Genomic DNA, 21012 nt, shown 5'->3' with positions numbered 1-21012 from the left:
TCTCATCGTGGATGATGTGAGCTATAAATATAATTACTTACTTCCCTTATACACTGTAATAAAGTATTCGCTATTTTTTTCTTCTTTACTCTGTATAGATATATAAATATCAGCGACCTTATTCGTGTTTCTTTGCCTAATGATCGTAATATTTTCTGCTTCTTCGTCTTCTCCCTCTTATGATGGTGTCTTCCAGGTGTCGTCGATCAGGTCAGATCAGTTTGCGCCTCGTAAAATGGCTATTTCCGCTGGAGATCAACTCCCAAGTGGGTGTTGGGCAACCCACTGGTGACTTCCTTAGTTTTTGGAGTTCGTGCGAGTGGTCGGCCGCACGGCCACTGTTGCTGTTGCTAGCTATCTCGGTTCACCTCCCGTTCAACTCGTATCGACTAGCACAACCACTATTTATTACTGTTTGACGTGCGTACCGGTGACGCTTTTGGAGTTTGCTAGGGCTCTCCTTCGATTCGATTTTGCCTCAAAAAGGCGACGCACCCACGGTGCGGCCACCTTTGGCTGTCCTCCACCCACAATAAAACCACGAACTGGTGGTGCACTAGTAGTAGTAGTAGTAGTAATAGTAGTAGTAGTAGTAATAGTAGTAATAATGATCGTTCTACGGTCTTGTCTACTACTGTATGTTTCAGAGCTAGCGAAAGAAAAGAAGGTAGAAAGATTAAATGCTGTTATCAATGTAATGGGTGGCGAAAACTACGTATAGAAACATATATGCGTACAAAGTTATTCCTTCCACCGATCGGTAACACATATTCGGGCGCCCTTTTCCGCTCCGCGCCCGCTGCCACATATCGGTAACGGTAATTAATTCAAAGTGTTCGGTAAGTCTGTTCGATTATTTATACTGTATATCCTTGAAAACGGACCTTGCGGGCCCGTGTAGAGTGAGTATCGTTATAGGAAAGTAAAAGGACGTTTCGATAACACGGGTAGCGAAGCACGTAGGACCGCCCGGAATCCCGCAAAGTCCGTCACAAAAACGTTGAGCCCTGTATCGTCGGAGGAGCAACTCAGCAGCAACACATGAGTCTCTTCTGCCACTGCGTACAGTGGCCTACCGCTGCTTTCCTTTGGGGGTTTGTGGTTTTGTCGAACGCGCTACGCACTTCACACACTACGACTGGCAATGGTCCCAATATTTGCGTTCGGTTTCTACGCAACCATAGAGGGCTTTCAGAAGGCCGGAATGCAAGGGACAAACCAGGAACTGCCGCACTGTTCTGACAGATGACACTAAGTAAATAAATTTAGCTGCGACCGGGAAGTCGTACAAGGTTCCAGAATCTGAATCGTTCCCCGCCCAACGAGCCTCTTGCGTAGTTCGCTTTGGGAAACAAAAACGGAACCAATAACGACCAAACATGCAAACCAAATGAAAAGCAAACAAAAGAATAAAACAACACAAAGTGGTATGATTTGATTTGTATATCCATTTTTTCCGTCTTCTCTTTTCTTCACTTTACACCGACTTCTGCACGCAAAGAGTTCGTTTTCAGCGCAAACTATGGTGACACAAAATGGGGCAAAAAAACACAATTCGAAAAATAGTAAATCAGTAGTGAAATGGAAAACTTATAAACTTATCGCGTAATGTACGAAAAAAGAAAAACGAAACGCGTGCCTCCTGACCACGGGGCGGTGCAATAATTCACTAGGGTGGCTTCTGTTCCACGTACTCCACAAAGCAATTCAATACACGTATCTATATAACTGGTAATAAATAATCATTCGTTAATCCAAACGACGCACAAAACTAGAGCTATAATAAAGAAACGTGTGCAGAGCGAAGCGATAGTAAAGAAAGTTAACTAAATTGCTGTTTGAAAGTAATTTCTGTTCACAGTAAGAACCGATACCACGGAACGTATAACGTGCGCCTGACTTGCATTTAGTGATTTTCTGTTCGAAAGATATATGTTTCTTTGCGGTCTTTGCACAGTGAAGGAAACACAACTAAAGGCTGAAGCGACAACCAAACCACGAAACCCAAACGGGTAAACTAAATTTAGGGTGTCAAGAAAAACGAACATCGTAACGCAAACATGTAACGAGGTTGTGAAAGGGATAGTAAATTAAACTAACTTAAATAAATTAATCGATCGCACGGCACCGCGACCGCACGATCACGTCCGTGGGATCAACCGATCGTAATCCGGTTGGTGCTCCCGACGACGACGTGCCTGATTTAGCTGACCGACCGGCTGACAGTGCAAAGTCTGCACTGCCACGCTCGGTCCCGAAAGAAAAGTAGACAAATTCAAAACCAAGCTTCATAGCGCATCGTACTTTCCACATCGATCGTTCATTCACCTTCGGCACGATTGATAGGCGCTTACTGTATCCTGCAACCCCTCAACCACATCTTTCACTGTTGTGTTTCTCTAGCGCACCGCTGCCCGCCGAGCCGAGGGGCTTCGTGTTCTGTCATTCCGAGTGCCCCTCGCGTGAAGCTGTGACGGGTCGTCGCGCTTTGCTTTGCCTTCGTTCGTTCGTTCTCTCGTTCTTCTTTGGCGAAGTCGTGTTCCGCTTTTCCCTGGTGTGTAAAACTTCGTGTAAAATTCGTCTAAAAAGTGTGATTTTTCTTAACGCTCTCTTCTTACGCGATGTCCTTACTCCCCGTTCTCGCTGTTTACCCTGCGCGCCTTCGCTACTCCCTTCGCCATTCGTCATTCCGGGCCACACACGGGCAGCAGGCGGTTGGTGATGGTGACCAGCAACTACCATGTAAAACACAGCCAAAGTTCGGCCCCTCCAGGCTCCGGCAGGGGCCGATGGATGATGATGGGATACACAAGCGCGCGTGCGCGTGCGCTGGTGGCCTCCAAAAACGGGGGCACGGTGTACCGTCACCGGCCAACAGCGACAGCCCGACGGTGCCGGCTGGCCGCACTTCCGCCGCCAGCCTGACTAAATGGCCGGGGGCTAAGCGGGCCGCGGCCGCGTGACAGGTTGTTGCCTTCTATTATATTGCACGATTCTCGTACTCCATCCCTTTTTGCGTTCCACCTATGTTCTCTTTTCTTCCCAATCAATGCAATCTCGCACTCTCTTTCTCTCTTAACGCCTTTGTTTTCTAAATTCAAACTCGTTGACCAAACATAATCGAAACATCCGAAAAAAAACTGAATAGCAAAACTGTCCCTTTTCCATCAAAAAGACAGAAACACAAACATTGTGGAATCATTTTGTCCCGTCCCGTACTTCGCGCACTGCGCCCTTCTGCCTTCCTGCTTATTGTTTCTCATAGCATAGTTGTTATCGCATAATCATCCGTGAATCTCTCTCTCTCTCTTTCTTTCTCTCTCTTTCTGTCGATCTGCCCGTTCCTGGTTTAGTTTTTGGTTTGTTGCTGTTTACTGCTGACCAACGCTCTCCCTGCTGCTGATCATCCGAACCGAGGCGTAACGGAGAGTAAAGTAAAGAAAGAGGAAGAAGCAGCTTTTCCACCATCGCGCGCGAGCGGCCAGAGCGCGGCTTATTGGTCGTTCGTGATCAACTCGCTGAGCTCGCGCAACCAACCGCTGGCAGCCCGTTGCTGTTGCTGGTTCGTCGCCCTGCTGTTGCCAACAACATCCATCTCAAGTGTCTGCTGCTGCTGGTGCTGCTCGTGCTGTGGATGCTGATTCCGCCGCCGTCGTCGCTGGGTTCCTCCACCGTCGTCACCTTTCCGCCCCCGGACTGCGTCACCGTTGCGCTGCGCCAGCAAGATCGAGAGCTGGGCCAAGCGGTGGGCGAGCAGCAGTTCGCCCGGTGGTGCGTTCGGTTGATTTTACGCATTTTTAGACTTGTTCGTCTTGAAGCTGACCTGCAGCACGCGGTTGCCGAGCGTGTAGCCGTTCAGGGACTGGATCGCGACCACGGCCTCGTCGTAGTTGGTCATCGTCACGAAGCCGAATCCTTTGCACTTGTTGGTCTGCAAATCCTTAATGACCTGAGGAGTGGAAGGTCAAACATAAATCTTTTAAAGTGTTTTTTTTTGCAAAAGTCACAGCATCAAAGACGCAAATGACTGACGTTTAAGTATCTTTTCGGTCAGGCACTAAGAAGGCCTCGGGTTAGCTGACAGCATTTTCAATCTTGTTTCTCAAACTGAATCAGAGCAACCATTGGCGGTTGCAAAGCGGTGACTCGAGTAACTCGAAAGCCCTCGCGCGGACGCGGCGTAATACTTTCATTCACATCTCTTGTACGGAACAGAAAAAGAATCTTTACTGAAGCAAACATCTTGGCTAATAAATCTGAACCGTCCGAGCGTCTTGCAGTAAATCTATCAAAGCGTCAAGTGCAAGCACCACTCTACCTTAACGGATTGGACGGCACCGAATGGACCGAACAGCTGCCACAGGACGTTCTCCTCCGTTTCCGGGGCGAGGTTGTAGACGAAAATGCACCAACCGGACCCGTTGGCGATGGCGTTGGTAGGAATCATCGAGTTCGCCAGTAAATCGCCGGCCAGTGGCGAGTATCGATAGTTTGGAATGGCACTGCTGAAAGGGGCACAGTTGGAGAAAAGAGAGAAAAGGAACAACAAACGAGTGAAACGATATGTAAGTAAGCATGTCCGGCCCCCCGGGGGGCTTGTGTTAACGCAGCCCGCCATGCTATGCGGCGTACCTAAATCGTCCGGTCGGATGATGCATCGGACCGGGGAACCGGCGGGCGGCTTGCGGCCCGAGATAGGCCGCCAGTGGCGGTACGGTTTTCGTGCTGCTCGGATTGTTGGCAAACTTGACGGTGATCGGTTCGGTCGAACCTTTCGGTACGGTGCCGTTCAGCTCCTTGATTGCTTTTTCCGCCTCCATGCGCTGATCGAAACGAATGAAGCCAACTCCCTTGGAAAGACCTTTTCGGCGCGATGCCATCGGAAACAGAAAAAAGAAGAACAAGCGCGGATTCAGAACGGTTAAAAGAAATTAGAAACGAGTCGAATCCAAGAGCACGTATGACCACTCCAACGGCTACAGAGAATACGCCGCGGCGTCTGCTGCCAGACACTTACCGTTACCATTCTCTCCCGTCGGAGAGCTGTACTGTCGTGCTTCGGGGGACGAAATAATATCAAACGCACGGAAAGGAACCGAAGGAGAAAAAAAGGACAACAAACAAACACAAAAGGTAAACATTAATCATAATCAAATAATAATATTTAACCTTAAAAGTGAAAGATAATAAGAAACGGTTGAGTTGCAACCGAAAATGTGGAACAAGAAACCTAAACTGAAGCCACATAAAGGCACTAAACACTTGGCGATTGAAGGGAAGTTCCATCGCCATTAATCGGATACCGTGCCGTCGTCGACGAACAGAAGCTCACCTGTAATATTGTCACACAATATGCGGGACGTAATGATCCTTCCGAACGGGCTGAACAACGCCTCCAGGTCCGCCTGGAGCATGTTCTTCGGCAAACCGGACACGTACAGGTTCGCACCCTTGATTGCTTCGGAGCTGGGCCGGGCGAACGATACCTGTGTCCGGAACGGAACGGAGCGAAAGAAACACAAACGCGTAAACAAATCAATCGACCAGACCCTCCCGGGCGATCCCTTCCGGTTCCGAAGATATTGCGCCGGGCCACCGGATGTTCCCGGATGTGTCGCCACCTTTCTAATCGTTTCCTTCCTGTCGGTCCCGTACCTTAATTTGCTTATTCTGCAATCGCAGACCGTTCAGTGTGTTGATCGCTTTGCTCGCATCCTCCGCCCGCTGGTAGTTGACGAAACCGTAGCCTAGGCTTTGTCCTGTTGAAGGGAAAAACAAATCAATCAATCAGCCACACTGTCCGTGTGTGTGTGTGTGTGTGTGTGTGGGAAGGAGGCCAAACCCTTCGGGCGTCGGGGCACGTACCGGTAACCTTGTCACGAATCAGCTTGCAGCTCTCCACCTCGCCGATGCTGGAGAAGAGCGACCGGATCTCCTCCTGGGTCATCTGCTGTGGTAAATAATTGACGATAAGATTGGTCTTCGAGTCCTCCTGGCCACCGCCATTTTGTTGCGCATCAGCGATTCCGTTCGTCATCATGACACGGTGAAGGAGCGCGCGCAGTGGGGATGTACGGGTTTTCGGGTGCGGTGGAAGCTTTGGCTCTTTGGTTGGGTGGGCTGCCTGCGGTCGGAACGCTCGCTTGTGGCGCGCTGTCACTTCACTCACTTACTGCCTCGTCGTACACGGGCTACAGCCTTACAGTTGGGACATGAAATTTATTGGATGTCGTATTTTGCCGAGCTGCACCTACACCGTCGTCGTCGTTGCCAGCCTTGTCTCGCCGTGAGCCTTCAGGGTGTATCTATGTATCTATGTGTGTGTCTGTAGAGCTCTAGTAATACTGATGATATTCCGGGTTGCACAGGATCGTAAAACGATTCACCGTCGCCACAAATTTTCTCGTCGTGTGGTAGCCTTTTCTCGTGTCCGTTTTTATCCGCTTTGCTTCTTCACCATTCACCGTGGCGCTGTGCGCTGCATTGACTTAATGCATCACTGGCTAAACCCGGATGGTGTCTGGCTGTTTATCTTCTTTAAGTGACGGCACACGACATGGAAGAAATGTGAGAGAGAGAGTAAGGAAGAAAAAAATATATTATCCCCATTAATCCAGGCGCGCGATTTCGAATAGTTTATATCAACGCTTTTATATGCTCAACCCTACCGCACGGAGAGCGTTTCGCTACATAAGCGCGGTCGAGCGCTTATCGAGATTTGGGCAACGCGCCGGAGACAAGGCGTCCAACGGAGGAGGGTGAATGGGGAAAAATCCATTTCCCGTTCGCACCAAGAAATGAGATTCACAGACACTCCCTAACGATATCAGCGAGCCATACACCGAAACTCGTGACGTGTGGGGAGCACGAGGTCATATGTGTAATCGAGTTCGTTATCGGCCGAAAGTACGAGCAGCGCCTCACAAAGGCGACATCAGCGTGGGAAATTAAATTTACTTATCGACACACGCACACAGACCCGCGCATGGCACCGCGGCGCAGTGAAGGTGGTACCGAGCGATAGATGGCCCGGTTGGTGATGAAATTGCCCGTCGTCGTCGGGGGGTTAATGGTTATTTTCGCAAACTTTTCGCAAACTCTACCACCAACCCACGGTGGGCCACACGAAAGCGAAGCCCTGAAAAAAGTTACCACAAACCTCGAGCTGATTGGCGTCTGGCAAATCTTGGCCCTTTGATCGGTTCCTCCGAAACCCGAAACTCACCAGGCGCCTCCATCGGCCGTCGGTCACCGGGCGTCTCCATCGCTTGCGGCTCGATTTCTTTGTTTTCCTTCTCTGGTTGATACAGTGTATCTGCCAAAAATAAAACACGGACACTTGCCCGAAACGGACAAACTCGTCCCCCGAAAAGCTGATAATCGGCCCTACAACAACAAACAGCCGGGCGCGATCGATTTCACAGTTTTGTTATGATTTCATTCCAAAGCTCTGCACCAGCAGCATCCCAGAGGCATCCGTGGTCAGCTGCCGGAGTACGGTGTCCATCGCTTCAAACCCATTAACAGCAGCCGTGTCATGTGTGTAAGAAAAATATCTACTTATTGACGAGGGACCCGATTGCTTTTGAAGCCCCTCACTCAACACACACGAAAAGGTTTTATTTTCTTCCTTTTCACTTGCGGAAGATGTGTGTCTCGAGCATAAAGTCAACCTGACGGCCCACAGAGAGAGAAAAGAGAGAATGGGGAACGGACTTATTGGATTAGAGGCTCTCGAAAAGTGACAACATCACACCCGGGGATTCTTTCTTCGCTTGTCAATTTCGGTTTTTGGGTTAAGGTTAACTTATCGCGCGGTCGGGTGAAGTAAAACCTGAACGAATCCAAACAGAAGGGTTCTTAGAATTGATATATACACAACCGTGGACACCTTCGTCGGGTGTCATTTGTGTCCCTTTAAAAGCGCAACTTCAGGTGGCCAATAGTAAGTGGACAAGTTTGATACGAATCCGGGCCCAAAATTTGAATATCGTTCAAGTGGAACAAATGGCTTTCCTCTACCTTATCCGACCCGAAAAAAGGAAAGTGTGTCCCTCGGTTCGGTTCCTATCGAAGGGGGGATAGGAATAAAATTATAATAAAAACCATCAATCATTCTCCACCAACGCAATGTTTGTGAACGCAACTCCAAACGCATCGAAACACTTACCACCCGTTTTATGTTTCCTTCCTCCGGTGGCCCGGAGCAGGAGTCCTTTTTTGGATCTATCGCGCTCTCGCTCTCTCTCGCAAATCAATGTTTATACTCGAAAAAAGAAATGCCGATGGCTGAGGCTTCACTCACAAGTGGTCACTCACAATCTGCGAATGAAACGGAACGTAAATTGGAACCGTTAAATGATCGGTTTGCCAAACGATCGGTGAGAGCGTGAGGCGACGGTGGGGCTAATTAATCTACACAATCAACCACCGTCCCGAATGCATACGAAAACCGAAACCCGGTCACCGAGGTAAGAAGTTGGTCCTTTCTAATCAATTCCGGTCCCGGTACCGCCACAAATGGACCCGCATACTCGGCAGAGAGCCCGGGACATAAAAGCGATTGTCTTGATGAGCTGATCTTTGTGCGCCTGGGGCAAATGTTTATTCACGACGTTCGTGCTACCGACGAATTTATGGCCACCCCCACCGGTTTTTGCTTGGTCGACTCCTCTATCGGCAGCTGTTTGGCGAGCGAAGTTCAAACGACCACCGACCGTCTCTTTGCTGAGCGCAGGAACCGTTGATGAAGTTGCTTTTATGCACTTTCTCGGCACATTTCGAACGTTCCCCGTTTGGCAAACGAATCTTGTCCGAAGAAAGCTCGTTGGGAGATGGGAACAGTTTTTGTTAGCAGATGATGCCGAGATGCCGAAGGATGAAAAATCACGTCATCTTGGCAGACGCCTGGGAACTTGCGTCGCTGACCCGTCGCTTTCGACACCGTGTGCAAGTTTAATTGAATTTGAACAATCATCGCGTCGTCTTCGTCGTCGACGTCAACGCCGCGCCGCGAGAGTTGTGAGCTGGCGTCGACGGTCGAACCCAAACGTGACACGGCCGGCAAATGGGGGAATTGGGAGTGAAATGAATGCACAATCACGCCCCGCGCCGGTTAGGAACTTTGCCCTTCGGGGATGGGTAGGTCGGTCGTGTGAATTTTTGCCAACCAAGGCGCACCATATTTGTAATGTTTTCGGAGAAATATGCGGTTGCGATGAGCGATGTACCGTTCCATTCCAAACAGATAAAGAATATAAAAATGGTCGAAAATAACACCAACAATAAACAGTCCAAATAGTAGCACAATCCGTGAGCTAATCGAAACAGTTGAGTCATAATTTCAATCAGGTTTAGCGAAAAAAGAGAAAGTCACCATCTCTAGTTGAATGTTTGACCCAAAATTGCATTTCAATCGTAGCTTTACGCCCCACTGCACAGAGTATCTATAAAAATCGTACGATTCGAGATGTGTGAACCGTTCAATACCTCTGACCCACTCTGTAAGCTTTAACCACGGTTCTGTAGCCCCGATCCGTCCACATTAGGGATATTTTTCTCAGTCACTGATGTGAATAATTTTTCATTAAAAAACATAGAAGGTTTGGTCGATCGAAAGCTTCAACAGGGACAAACAAATCATATTTCATGAAATTACCATTTAAAAAATCGTACTCAAAGCTGCACTGAAAACCGAAATCATTAATCTTGTGGTTCCGTAACGCAACTGGCAAACAAATTCGATAACTGCTCACAATAAAACTAAACCCCAACGCTAGGTTAGCGCGCTAATAAACCACCGAGAAAACAAAGATAAATTACAGAAAGCATTGCGTTTGCTGCACGCAGCATAGAACGCAACTATAGCCGAACTGTGTTTGCTTACACAATTTGCGCCGCGCTGTGTCCTCTGTGTGTTTAAAACCCGTTGCCTGGTGGCCTGGCCTGGTCACAGGAAACGCTCGTTACAAACGTGCACTGATGGTCAATATTGACCCATTATTATCCGGCACATCCGGCAAACTCAGCTGCCCAGAGCCTCGCTTAGTAGCCCAACCACCGGCGAGCTGTTGTGAGTTTTTCCCATGAACCTCTGTATCCGGGCTTCATTCCAGTTGATGCGTAAAAACTCCGGCGTGTCCGGCGAGTGAACTCGAGTTGTAAGTAACAATTTCCTCCACAGCTCCACCGGAGGTCGGTGGTTGGAAAGCTCTAGGAAGCCACCTCGGACGAAGACGCGTAACAGATGTGCATCTCATTGCTGAAACGGAGCGAAGACCACCGACTAACGGCGGGCAGGCTAACGGGGAAGCAAACATGAAATCTCGATTCCATGTCATTATCGTTCGGTGGCCGTGCGGTGGTGGAAGAGACGAAGATCACACCGAACAAGATCACGTAGAATGTGCTGCTTCAAGGATTGTGTGCCCAACGGCAACCGGTCAGCTTGTCCGAAAGTAAAGGGCGAACGAGGCTCGCAAGCGTTGGGCCAGTAAATTGCAATTTCGTCCACAGCTAAGCCACCGAGAACGGTGCCGGAAAACCACAGGAATGAAGGGCCACAAATTCTCGTCCCTTGACCGTACGCCAAGGGTGCATCCTCTTGCAGTTAGCGGTTGCAATCGAATAGGAAAGCGCCCGTCGGTGGCGGACCACCAACCACTCAGGCGATGCAGGATATGGCTCGGTAATGGATGGCTCGACGTTTGCGGTTGAAAAATGGCATCACAAATCAGCCACCACGGGATGAGCTGGATGATGGACGGACGGACGGACGGATGGCTGGCCTGAGTGACAGAAGTGGAACAAATGATCCTGGCCGGTGGCGCCGAAAAGGTCGCGATGCATAAAATGCATCACTCAAATCTCGATTGATCTATTGCGTCCGGTCATGCCGGAGCCCCCAAATGCTTGCCGACGTCTCAATTAATCATTTGCCAATCAGACGCCATCTCTGCGTCTCCGACAAGGTTTGATGGGTTTTGTGCATCACCTCAAAGCTTCCACAGACCTCACGAGCAATAATGGGTCACTGAAAACCTACTTTTTGCACTGCTTTCAAATGAGCGTTTCAGTCGTCAAATGAGGGGTTCAATTGTAATTATTAAGTCAATCTGCTTCGCGGACGCCTTCAATTTTATGGACATCAACACAGGCTCAGGTTAATGTGGTCACCCTCTGGTAGCGCAAACTGTACAATTTTATAGCCCAATGTTTGCTCCAGAGTTCTCTCTCTTTCCCGGGTGCTCACCACATAATTTTATTATAATAATGTTCGGCCGCATTTAAAGCCACATTCGGAGGGCAGCATAAAAATGAATGATGAGCCCACACCACACAACGGCGGGAAATTAGACCTTCCCCTTGGTAAGTTTGTGGCCATCGGTGGCTAACGGGAAATGAGTTTTCGCTGGCGCACTCTTCACGGCATGATTTTTCTACCCAAACCGGAAACGGTTCTCGGTTCCGGCAACTCGTTAACGCTCCGGAAAAGATCTTTCATCGCGCAAATCATCACCGGGGCAAAGAAGAACTTTGGGTGAAATCAGATGTAAATTCTTCGAAAATAATCCCACAAAATGTCCGCAACCCACGCCTAATCTGCCGCGTTTGCGAAACAATTGCGATTTGGATACGAAAGCCAGCCGACAACCATCTTTTACGCAACAGGAACACTGCTGACCGGGAACACTGATTTCCGGAATCCTGTGTAAGCCGACCCGAGAGCCGAGCGGGCTCAGCGGAGGCGACCGCATGTGTTTTCTCGGTTCGTGGATCAATGCCAATTCGAAAAGAAAATCTTCCCCACCGACCAACGCCAAAGCCCGCCGAGCGACCCCCACCGGGGCTTCGTGCATAATTCATTTACAAACAAATACAAATAGAAAACGGTGGCTTCAGCTGGCACGAAAAACGAACCGAAGCCATTCCGGCCGCCGCCGCTGGACACAGTTTCCAATGTGTTTTCCCGTGCACTCCATTTGCACAAATATTGTACCAATGACCACCGCCTGGCCTCGTGTGTGTGTGTGTGTCCAAATATAGATTTAGCTCCGGAATTATGCGGGATTTGTACAAATAACTAACAAATGAATGAGTCCGGGCTGGGGGGCTCAAGGATACCATCAACAGTTCCACGCTTTCCAGCTCCTTCCCAGCCACAAGATCCCGTGTCTGTGTGTTTGTGCCAGTGGCTGTGGTGCATATGTTTCTCACTTATCGAGAAAGCAGAATCCGTGCGGCCACACCGATGGGATGTGGTGATGATAAATTATTGATAAGACCACCAGAACCGTGCTCGGCATCGATTGGTGAGATTCGATTCCCGACCGAAGGGCCCAACCGAAGCCCTCGGCCCGAGTCCTGTAAATTCCTGGGCCGAGGTTGCATTTGCATCATCACCATCGCGAATGCATCGCACATCGGTGCGATAGTGTTGCATAAATATTAGGGCGCTGACTGCTAATGCTAATGCCGGGGCCCGAGCCGAAGGTCCCTCGTATCCCTCAACCAGGCAGGGCGTATGATTTGCGCGCTTCGCGGACGAGTGTCGCGCGTTATCGCGATCGATAACGCGAGGCAGCGAAATAGTGCGCGTCCTACAAATACCCACACACGCGCGGCCCACGCTACCGAAGTTGTGTGTGACGCAATTCGAGGCGTGGAAATGTGGCAAAACGTTCCTCGCAAAAGCTTCAGCGGCTTAATGGGTCCTAATCGGAGAATACGCGGGGCTGGAGTAGTGTTCACTCACACGGAAAACAGCCTCAGCCCCGGCAGCTCACGCGGAAGTGGAGTTTTAAGGACGCGTCATAATCCGCCACTGGTTGGTAACAGTTACACACACACACACCATCGTACACAGCAAACAGACAGAAGGTGGTTCCGCTGCTGCTGCTGCTGTTGGAGCTGCGAAGTGATTTATGAACGGCTTTTAACGCGCGCTTTGCGCTTCACGCGAACTGCGCCGGAAGCGAAAACTTTCGTCAGAAGACAACGCCCGGCTGCGGACAAAACCCCGGGGAGGTCCACGGAAGCGCGGAGGATGATGCGCCGTTCTATCAACAAACTTAACTTGCTGACTCCACCACTCGCGGCTCCGCTGTTCGGTGAAAGATTCTGATCCGGAGAGCCTCAAAAAGGCCGCCCAGCCCACACACGGTTCAGAAGAGACACACACAGAAAGTGGAAAAACACAAAATTTTGTATAATTAAATCCGAAAGATTTCACTCTGTGCCATGGCGGCGGCCTGATTTGCATGAAATAACATGGCCAAAAGCAAAGGCGCCCATAGGGCCTCGGGGCGTTTTAATTATTTGGCCGCATCGTTCCACCGAGGATATGTCGATTCGGAATTAAATGAAAACATGGCAAATCGGTCGTTGTGATGGTGGGAAAAAAAGAAGAAACCTCAACATGATTACCGTATCGTTTCTCACCAAAAAAGGACAAACTTTTACGCCCTTGGATCGTGCAATCGATTTTGAATTTACAAAAGTTGCCCTCTTTACTATTTTAATTCGTTTTACTTATTGAGTTTTATTTCCTTTTGTTGTGGCTTATTAATTGATCTGATATAACATAATCATTATTGTCATATTTCATGTAATTAATAACGAACGTTTTTTATTACATATCATCTTTTCTGGCCTTTTCACTATTTTCGAAACCACGGACACCATCATTTTGACAGCTACGGCTGTGCAGAAGTGTTGCCTAAAGCGTTGGTTTACATCGGCCAATTGACTAAGCCTGCTTAGATTTGTGGATTCCACACATCCCATCGGGAAAATTTCACATACTGTACGATTACTGATTAAAAATCAATGAAAAATCAAACTGGCCGTAGTTTCTGAATTACAGTATCATTACTGAGTTGAAGTAGATTTGAAGTTTAAATCAAAGAAATTTTAAATTTAATGTCGTTTATAATGGCGCGGCTTCAAAACGGATACGATGGCATTACGTAGGAAATAAATTATACGAAAAATAATGCGATTCAGTGAAATTTTATCCACAAGATAACGAGTATTGCTACCCCTCCGTTGATTGGGGTAATTATTTGGTTTGGGTTCACCCTCAACACAGCACAGCATATCATTAATGAATTTCTAGTTTATCACAACACACCACGTCCTGAGATAAGGAAGGTATAGTTCGAGTTTCTCCTTCCGCTCCGTGGTCCGCGTGTTTGGCCAAACTATCGCCTGCGCTATCCGAGCGCACAGGATATGACCCATATGGGGCCCTCGTAATTACCCCCCATCAAACATGGGCCATCTACCGAGCCGATACCGAGTGATAAGCAAAATCAAAGGTACGACCCCCGGCCGGTTAGATTCAGGCTCCCGCTGATCAATAATCGATCGAACGACGGGGCTTGTGAAGTGGAAAATTAGCTCCCTTTAAGCTGCGCGTCGTCAGGTGTTGGATACGTTAAAAATCCGCTCCCCTTCCCGCGTCTTGCCAGAGCAAGAATTCATAACGACTCACCAGCAGCAGCAGCAGCAGACGCAACACAGCATCGCGCCGTGCCGTGCCGAGCCGTGAAGGTTTATATTTAGCACGGTTTTCGGTCACATTCTGTCTTACGCAGACGCACGCATCATTTACGCAGCATAGTTTTGTGTTCGGGGAACAAACAGTTACCCAATCCCGGGCCCCCGGGGGGGTCAGTGAACTTTTTGGGATCGAAATTCGCGCCATCAACCGAGGGCGCCAGCCGAGAGACCCGAGTCTGTTTCGCGGAAGTGACACCGAACATGATTCCAGAGGACACGTGCTGTGTGCGCGCGTATCGGAAGTGTTGCAGACACAACCGAGAGAGACCCCCCATGCCGTCGTCTGCCTGGTCGTGGGGGTGTCAGAGTGTCATGTCACACCGTTTTCACCCTCGACTTAAACACACACACAAACGCGGTCGTACGCCAGTGTTAATGGATACGTCGTTGCGTATCAGGCGATCGATAGCGCTTCCGTTCGGTGAATGATGGTTCGGTGCACGCAAGTATTGTAATTGGATATTTTTACAACAACACGCCGGGCCGGGAACAGTGACCGCAGAAGGTGAAGTTCGCTTTCCCGGCATTCGCGGGAAGAACTCACAGTATTCTGGTGATGGTTTCGAAATTAACACGTAGGGAAGAATGGGGTGGGCCTTCGTTATCGATTGCCAATATTAATGGCCCATCAATGATGGGGAATGAAGACCAGCAGGAGGACCGCAACAGTGATAAACTTTATGAGGGCCGATAAAATCCTATAACTTTCGTAGAAGGTCCCGTGGTCTTAAAGAGCGACCAAAAAATACTAAACAGTGGCCGAAAAAGGTGCCTTCAAATAGCATCTCGTTAACGTTCGTCGAATTTGCCCAAAATGGACTTACTGTGGGGGTCACAGCTTTGTGTGGTTTAAGCCAGCTCTGGTTCCGGGAACATTCCAGTGAAGCACGGTTTTAAAAAGGGACAAATGCCAAATTTGTTAAAGGTTTACAGCTTTATTAGCCCACGCGAGCGATGGATGGACCCTCCGAGTGTGCGTAAATTTTGAATTCAAATTTATTCAAACCCATACCCAAACCCAGGGGGTCGGCAAACTGTTACGCGTTATGTTAGAAACATGAGCTCAAAATTCTAACGTAAAATCTCATAAAACTCGGCCAGGCGACGGACGGGGGATTTCGCCCAAAACGGGGGGTTCGGCAACACTAAAACTCCGGAAACTAGGTCAGCCAAGTGTGGTTATCTAAGTTTTTGCAAAATTCTACGCCACGGGAGCCGGAGCCTATTTACAGTGGCAATAAATTGGCGTCCCTATCTACACGGGCGCGAGTAAAAAAAAAATCAACCCCGAAACAGGATGTCACCCGGAACCCGGGACCCGGTCAAGGTTCCTCCCGTCGACGGAGCGGTGTGCGGGTGTGTGCTGGTGCTGCGACGGACAACCATAAAACATTAAGCACACAATTCATCACTTTTTATCCGAACGGCACACACACACACGGAGGCCGGCCACCGGTCGGTGGCCACCTTTTTCCCGAATGGCACACGTGGGACCCCAGCGTGGTGTGCGCCATCGAATGCATCATTTATGCATATTCGATGCTCGACCGGTCGGTGGCGTCGGGATAGGCAAAGTGTTTCCGGTGTTCCGTTTCCATAATGTCCGCGTCAGCCTCTTCAGGCATTTCAGGCACGGGACACGCGGGCGCATAGCGGACCGAGCGGTAATGTACAAATATTCCGCTGGCACATCCAGGCTGGGGTTGGTGAATGTATAAATTCGGGACGGCACGAATATGAGGTACACCGGAACCTGAACCTCGAAACCAAGAGCACCGCGGGGACCGGGCTTTGAACAGACAGCGAACCGGCAAAGTGCAACGGAATCGCACCCGAAAGTGCATCTTAATTTTAAATTACGAAAATAAACAACCAGCGGCGAGCCTCATCTTGGAGTTCCCCCGGGGTGGGTCCGTGCAGCAGGCGGTTTGTGCAGACGGTGCCACTTTGAACACGCCCAGACCCGTCCGTGGGTGTCAATTCAAAATCCAGGCCATCACGAGAGACAGTCGTCACACAGCCAGGCGGCAGAGCGACACGATGACAGTACTCCAATTGGGCCGACCGGCGCACTGGACTCCTACGTCCTTGGCTAGGCTAAGCACAAACACACAGACACACAAAACCAAGGCGCCCGCCACTGACGAAGGCCTTTTTTGGCCAGGCATAGACAAAGAAATATTTTTTGTTCCCACTTTTTTGCATGATTAATTTGCCACATCTGGAGCCTTCGGCCTCGGCGGGTGCGGCCCGTGGAATCCGGACGCTGGCGTTCTGGCCGCTTTTCGTAAGAAAGAAGCCTCCTTTCGCCGGAGCCCATAAGCCCTCACAACGTAGTGCCGAGTGCCGAGCACCGAGAAGAAAGTTTGCGCCCTTCTTTCGGGCGCCAAAGTTTGTCCTTTGAGTTGATTCGGCTCCAATTTGTGTGCCACTTCCGTTTTTGGCCATTCGCTGTTTGCGGAAGGCGAGCTGAAGTTTCGACCGTGGGCGTTGGCGTCTGAGGACCCGAGACCCGATCCGGTGTGCGCTGACTGATGCCAAGAACAGGAAAAATGGCTGGATTTTTCAAACCAAGACCAACACTTCATCGCTGACGCGAAGCAAGAGAGCACCAGTTTCGTTCCCTCTGCCCCCTCTGTGACCGAACCGGGGATTTGATTAAGGGCTTAGAAGCTCCCACCACTCTCTCCACACGGTGGTAATCCGATTCGGTTCGGTTCTGGGGACAAGTTTCCCAATCCATCCATCAAATCCTCGCCACCGGCGGCGTTGGAGATGAAGTCCTTCGAATGTGTATTTTGTCTCGGGTGTTTCTTTTATAGTTTTCCATAATATCCTACGCCACCCGCCGCACACCCTCTTTCGGTCCGATTGGCGGTGGAAGTTTCAAACCTGCGCCCGCTACAGTGCTTTGCGGCGATCCTGTGATGAGTATGAGACGGCAAAGAAAATTCGAAACGCCATTATCCGACCCGGACCCTTTTCCAGGCAGCGAGAGGAGCACGAAACAGAAACAGCCACAGCCACTGCCAGCGATGGCCCGCTCTAGTTTTCCGTGTTCCGTGGTAGGAAAAATGGCGGATAGGAGGAAAATAGCGCAAAAGCCGAAACCGAGCCGGCCGAGTGTTTACAGCCGAATTTTGAGGAGGACCCCAAAAATAGACACCCACGGCTGTTCACGAATTCTATTTTCGTAAAATTTCTGAACTCCCAACTCGCGGCCGAAGATCGGATGGATGACGCCGAAGCCGCCGTCGTCATCGCGCGATCATCATCGGCGCGAACAGCACAACCACCAGCAGCATCGGGAAAAGGATCGGGACGTGGCGCGTTTGGTGTTTAGTTTTTGAGAATGAATCTTTGGCCACTCCGAGCAGTATAGTTCGAAGTAGTGTCTCGACCATTCCGCCAATTTAAGGCGTCTCCGTGCGCGGCAGGCTTCATGTCGGAATTGATTAAATTACATCATTTGGTCTCCTGGTTAAAAAATGGCGCCTTTATGATGAATATGCGCTGACAGCGGAATGAATACGTTCTAACCGAGAGGACGGTCAGCGGTCAGCGAAAAAACCGGGTACCGAGAACTGGTCACCGGAATTTTTAATGTATCACATACCAACCAACAGACCACCTTTTAGGCCCTATTTATTTCAAACTTTCCTCACACAATGCCACAGGGTCTTTGCTTCGTAAACATCCCCATTAATTTAGATTTTGTTTCCAACCTAACCCGAGAATGGAGCCAATTTTTTAATCTCGCTCGAAAACCCATTTCCGGGGAGATCAATTCAAAACGTGTGTCCATCATTTGCGGGTCATTAACAATCCATTCCGGTCCGGTCCTTTTCAAACACCATCCCGCCACAGCTGCTTCCGGCCTTCCGGATGACAATTAAAACTAATCCCAAAGCCCGGAAGCAGCCGCATAATCCTTTGATCGGGGGGATCCTGGAGTGGATTTTTATTTTCCGCCCGCCCTATCCGAGAACTGCAACCGTTGCACCCATAATCTTCGGCCTAGCCTAATGGTCATTTAATCTCGCCCGCTGGAATGCCGGATGTGGGAAATGGATGGCAATAATGGTGGCACACCACAGTAGACCCCGCGCCGGACCGTCGTGTCGTGGCTAATTTTATGGCCTCCAATAAATTGCCGTCCTGAAACACTAATGAATCCCGATCGTCCGATTGGGTCATCGATGCCACCGTGGATGGGCTGGATGATCATGTGGCGGCGGCTGTGGCGTTATCGAAGATGATTAGCGAACCCTTGACGGTGGCCATTCGGTGGCTCATTTCGGGCCAAAGCGATGAAATGCATCGAATGCGGGTCAAATCGTTTAAAAGCGTAGTGGACCCGTAGCGTAATAACAGTAAATTATGGCCGAAATGGTCCGCCCTTTCTTCAGGCGTGAAGATGCGCGCCCTAAGATTGGTGAATAAAGTGGGCCTCCCGCAACACGGAACACGGTTTCCAATCGACCTTCTCCACCTCATCGGCGTCACTAAACGCACTTTAGGCGCACGTAAGTGTCTGTGTGTGTTTGTATAAACATAAACAGATCACTTAGAGAGTGCGAGAGAACTACCATCCGTCCGTGCGAACGATCGAATCGCCTAATCGGGTGGAACTCCGGAACCGCGGGAGATGATGTGTTCGGGAGGACCCGCACTCCGAACTGTTCTTGTGCTGCGCCGGAGTGCCGCGTCGTAAAAGCGGAAGGAAAAAGATAAAAATAAAGCACAAACTCACCTATAATAATAATAGGCACCGACGAGGGCGACGGTTGCAGAAGAGATCGAGCGCGCGCGCGAGGGAACGCAGGAACATTACTCGGTGTCGTCTCGGCTCGGGGGAACCTCCTTAGAGACGTGGGTCTTCGTGGGCACACACCACCGCGCTACCACCACCACCGGGTATTAATAATAATTGAATAAATACAACAACAACCGACGGGTACGCGGGACAGGAACACTACGCGCCTATATTTAGCGGTAAATGTAACGACCGTTCAATCGGAGCGTTTCATCGGCGCGAAAGAGAGCACCAGAATCTGAGGGCCCAAAAGTGTGTGTGTGTGTGTGTGTGCGTGGAGAAAACTTGGTGGAAAATGGGGTGGAAAATGCGATGACAATGAACGGGCACGTTCTGTTTATTTTGTGCCGGAAAATTCCGCCACCATTATGTCACCCGTGGCCGGTGGCGGTCGTTAATTCACTTCGAATCCGAACACCGTCTTGATGGGCGGGTGTGTGAATTTTCTTTTCCTTCTTTTATTATGTAACCGTTTTGCCGAATTTCGTTCGCAATCTTCACCGGCGAAACTTCGACCGTTTACTTATCGATTCCAGCACTCCAAATCACCATCATTACGCGGATTGGCCGAATCCGAACGGATTTCACACACGCGTTCTCCACGGCCCTCGGCGTTTTCCAGTGGCCACTTCAGCGGAGGCGACGAGCAAAAACAACAGTCCTCAGCACGCGCCACCACGTGCAGTGACGTCAAGCGTCCAGCGAGCGGCCACACTTTGTGGGAAAACGAAGAAAACACGCACGCACACACAGACGCACGGGGACGGCACTTCGAAGTGTGATCACTTCCAGGAAATGGCCGCTGCTTACGCACGAGGACCTCCAACGGTCAAGAGCGGGTCAAGCGAGTGGCCCGGAGATTTAGTGAAGCTTTTAGTGCCGAACTACCGAAGGACCTACCGAAAGAAAAACACACGCACACGAAACGGAAACGAAACTAAACGGAACGAACGAACGTAGGAAAACGAACGGAAAACCAGCCGGTCCGGTGGTCCGGTTGGGTGAAACCAAACCAAAAAAAAAAGATCCTCGCAACGCAAAGAGAAAAGGAGAGAGGCCCGTGCTCACACACCCGTTGGCGGTTAACGTACAACTGAACGGTGGCCACGGTCCGACCGACCGACGGAACCCCAAACCCAACCAGTCAACCAGCCAACCGGCCGGCCACACTAATCCGACAGGGAAGCCAACCGCCCAGGTCCACCTTGGGGTGGTGCACGCACACAAAACCCCGGGCCCCGTGCTGCTCACGACCACAACTGCGCCACCGCGCGGTCGGTGTGAGGACACCCCATCGTCAGCATATTAATGCACCGGAGCACGGGTCGCCGTGAAGAATGGGAAGACCGATGGGAAGTTGCGTACGGTGGTTGTTGTGGTGAAATTATCACCCGACCCGTGGTGAAAATGGTGGCCCAGGGTGGTGAATTTAGCATGGGCAACGCAAAGAAAGTTCTGCAATCAGCTTTTTCTTCAATTTTAGTGAAACATTAGCCGATTAGCTAATTAGCTGATATTTATGTCTGGATTTCTCAACACTCGTCGGACACGCCACAGGATGTGTGCGTGTTCGCAATATGCGTCTCGCTAAGCCTAATCCTGCTCCACTTTTAATCCAATTTTGCTCGATCCAA

The 21012-nt window shown here is 49.9% G+C and overlaps 1 protein-coding gene across 2 annotated transcripts; it reads right to left on the bottom strand.

The window, feature by feature from the left end:
• Positions 1-1464: 1464 nt before the first annotated feature.
• LOC128273400 (ELAV-like protein 3) lies at positions 1465-20401 on the bottom strand. Of its 2 annotated transcripts, XM_053011347.1 has the most exons (9): positions 20279-20401; positions 19316-19463; positions 5866-6532; positions 5656-5759; positions 5333-5486; positions 5018-5056; positions 4633-4861; positions 4319-4505; positions 1465-3949 (listed from the first exon to the last, which is right to left on the bottom strand). In XM_053011347.1, the coding sequence occupies exons 3-9, from the start codon at positions 6038-6040 to the stop codon at positions 3788-3790; spliced, it is 1050 nt and encodes a 349-aa protein (XP_052867307.1). In that variant the 5' UTR covers positions 6041-6532; positions 19316-19463; positions 20279-20401; the 3' UTR covers positions 1465-3787. The 2 variants fall into 2 exon arrangements, with proteins under 2 accessions (XP_052867307.1, XP_052867308.1); XM_053011348.1 differs by lacking the exon at positions 5018-5056.
• Positions 20402-21012: the final 611 nt, after the last annotated feature.

This window comes from Anopheles cruzii, chromosome 3 (genome assembly GCF_943734635.1).
Source record: "Anopheles cruzii chromosome 3, idAnoCruzAS_RS32_06, whole genome shotgun sequence".
In the NCBI taxonomy this organism is placed as follows: domain Eukaryota; kingdom Metazoa; phylum Arthropoda; class Insecta; order Diptera; family Culicidae; genus Anopheles; species Anopheles cruzii.
Note: the sequence above shows the minus strand (reverse complement) of the source record. Positions and strands in the feature narration are given on the sequence as shown.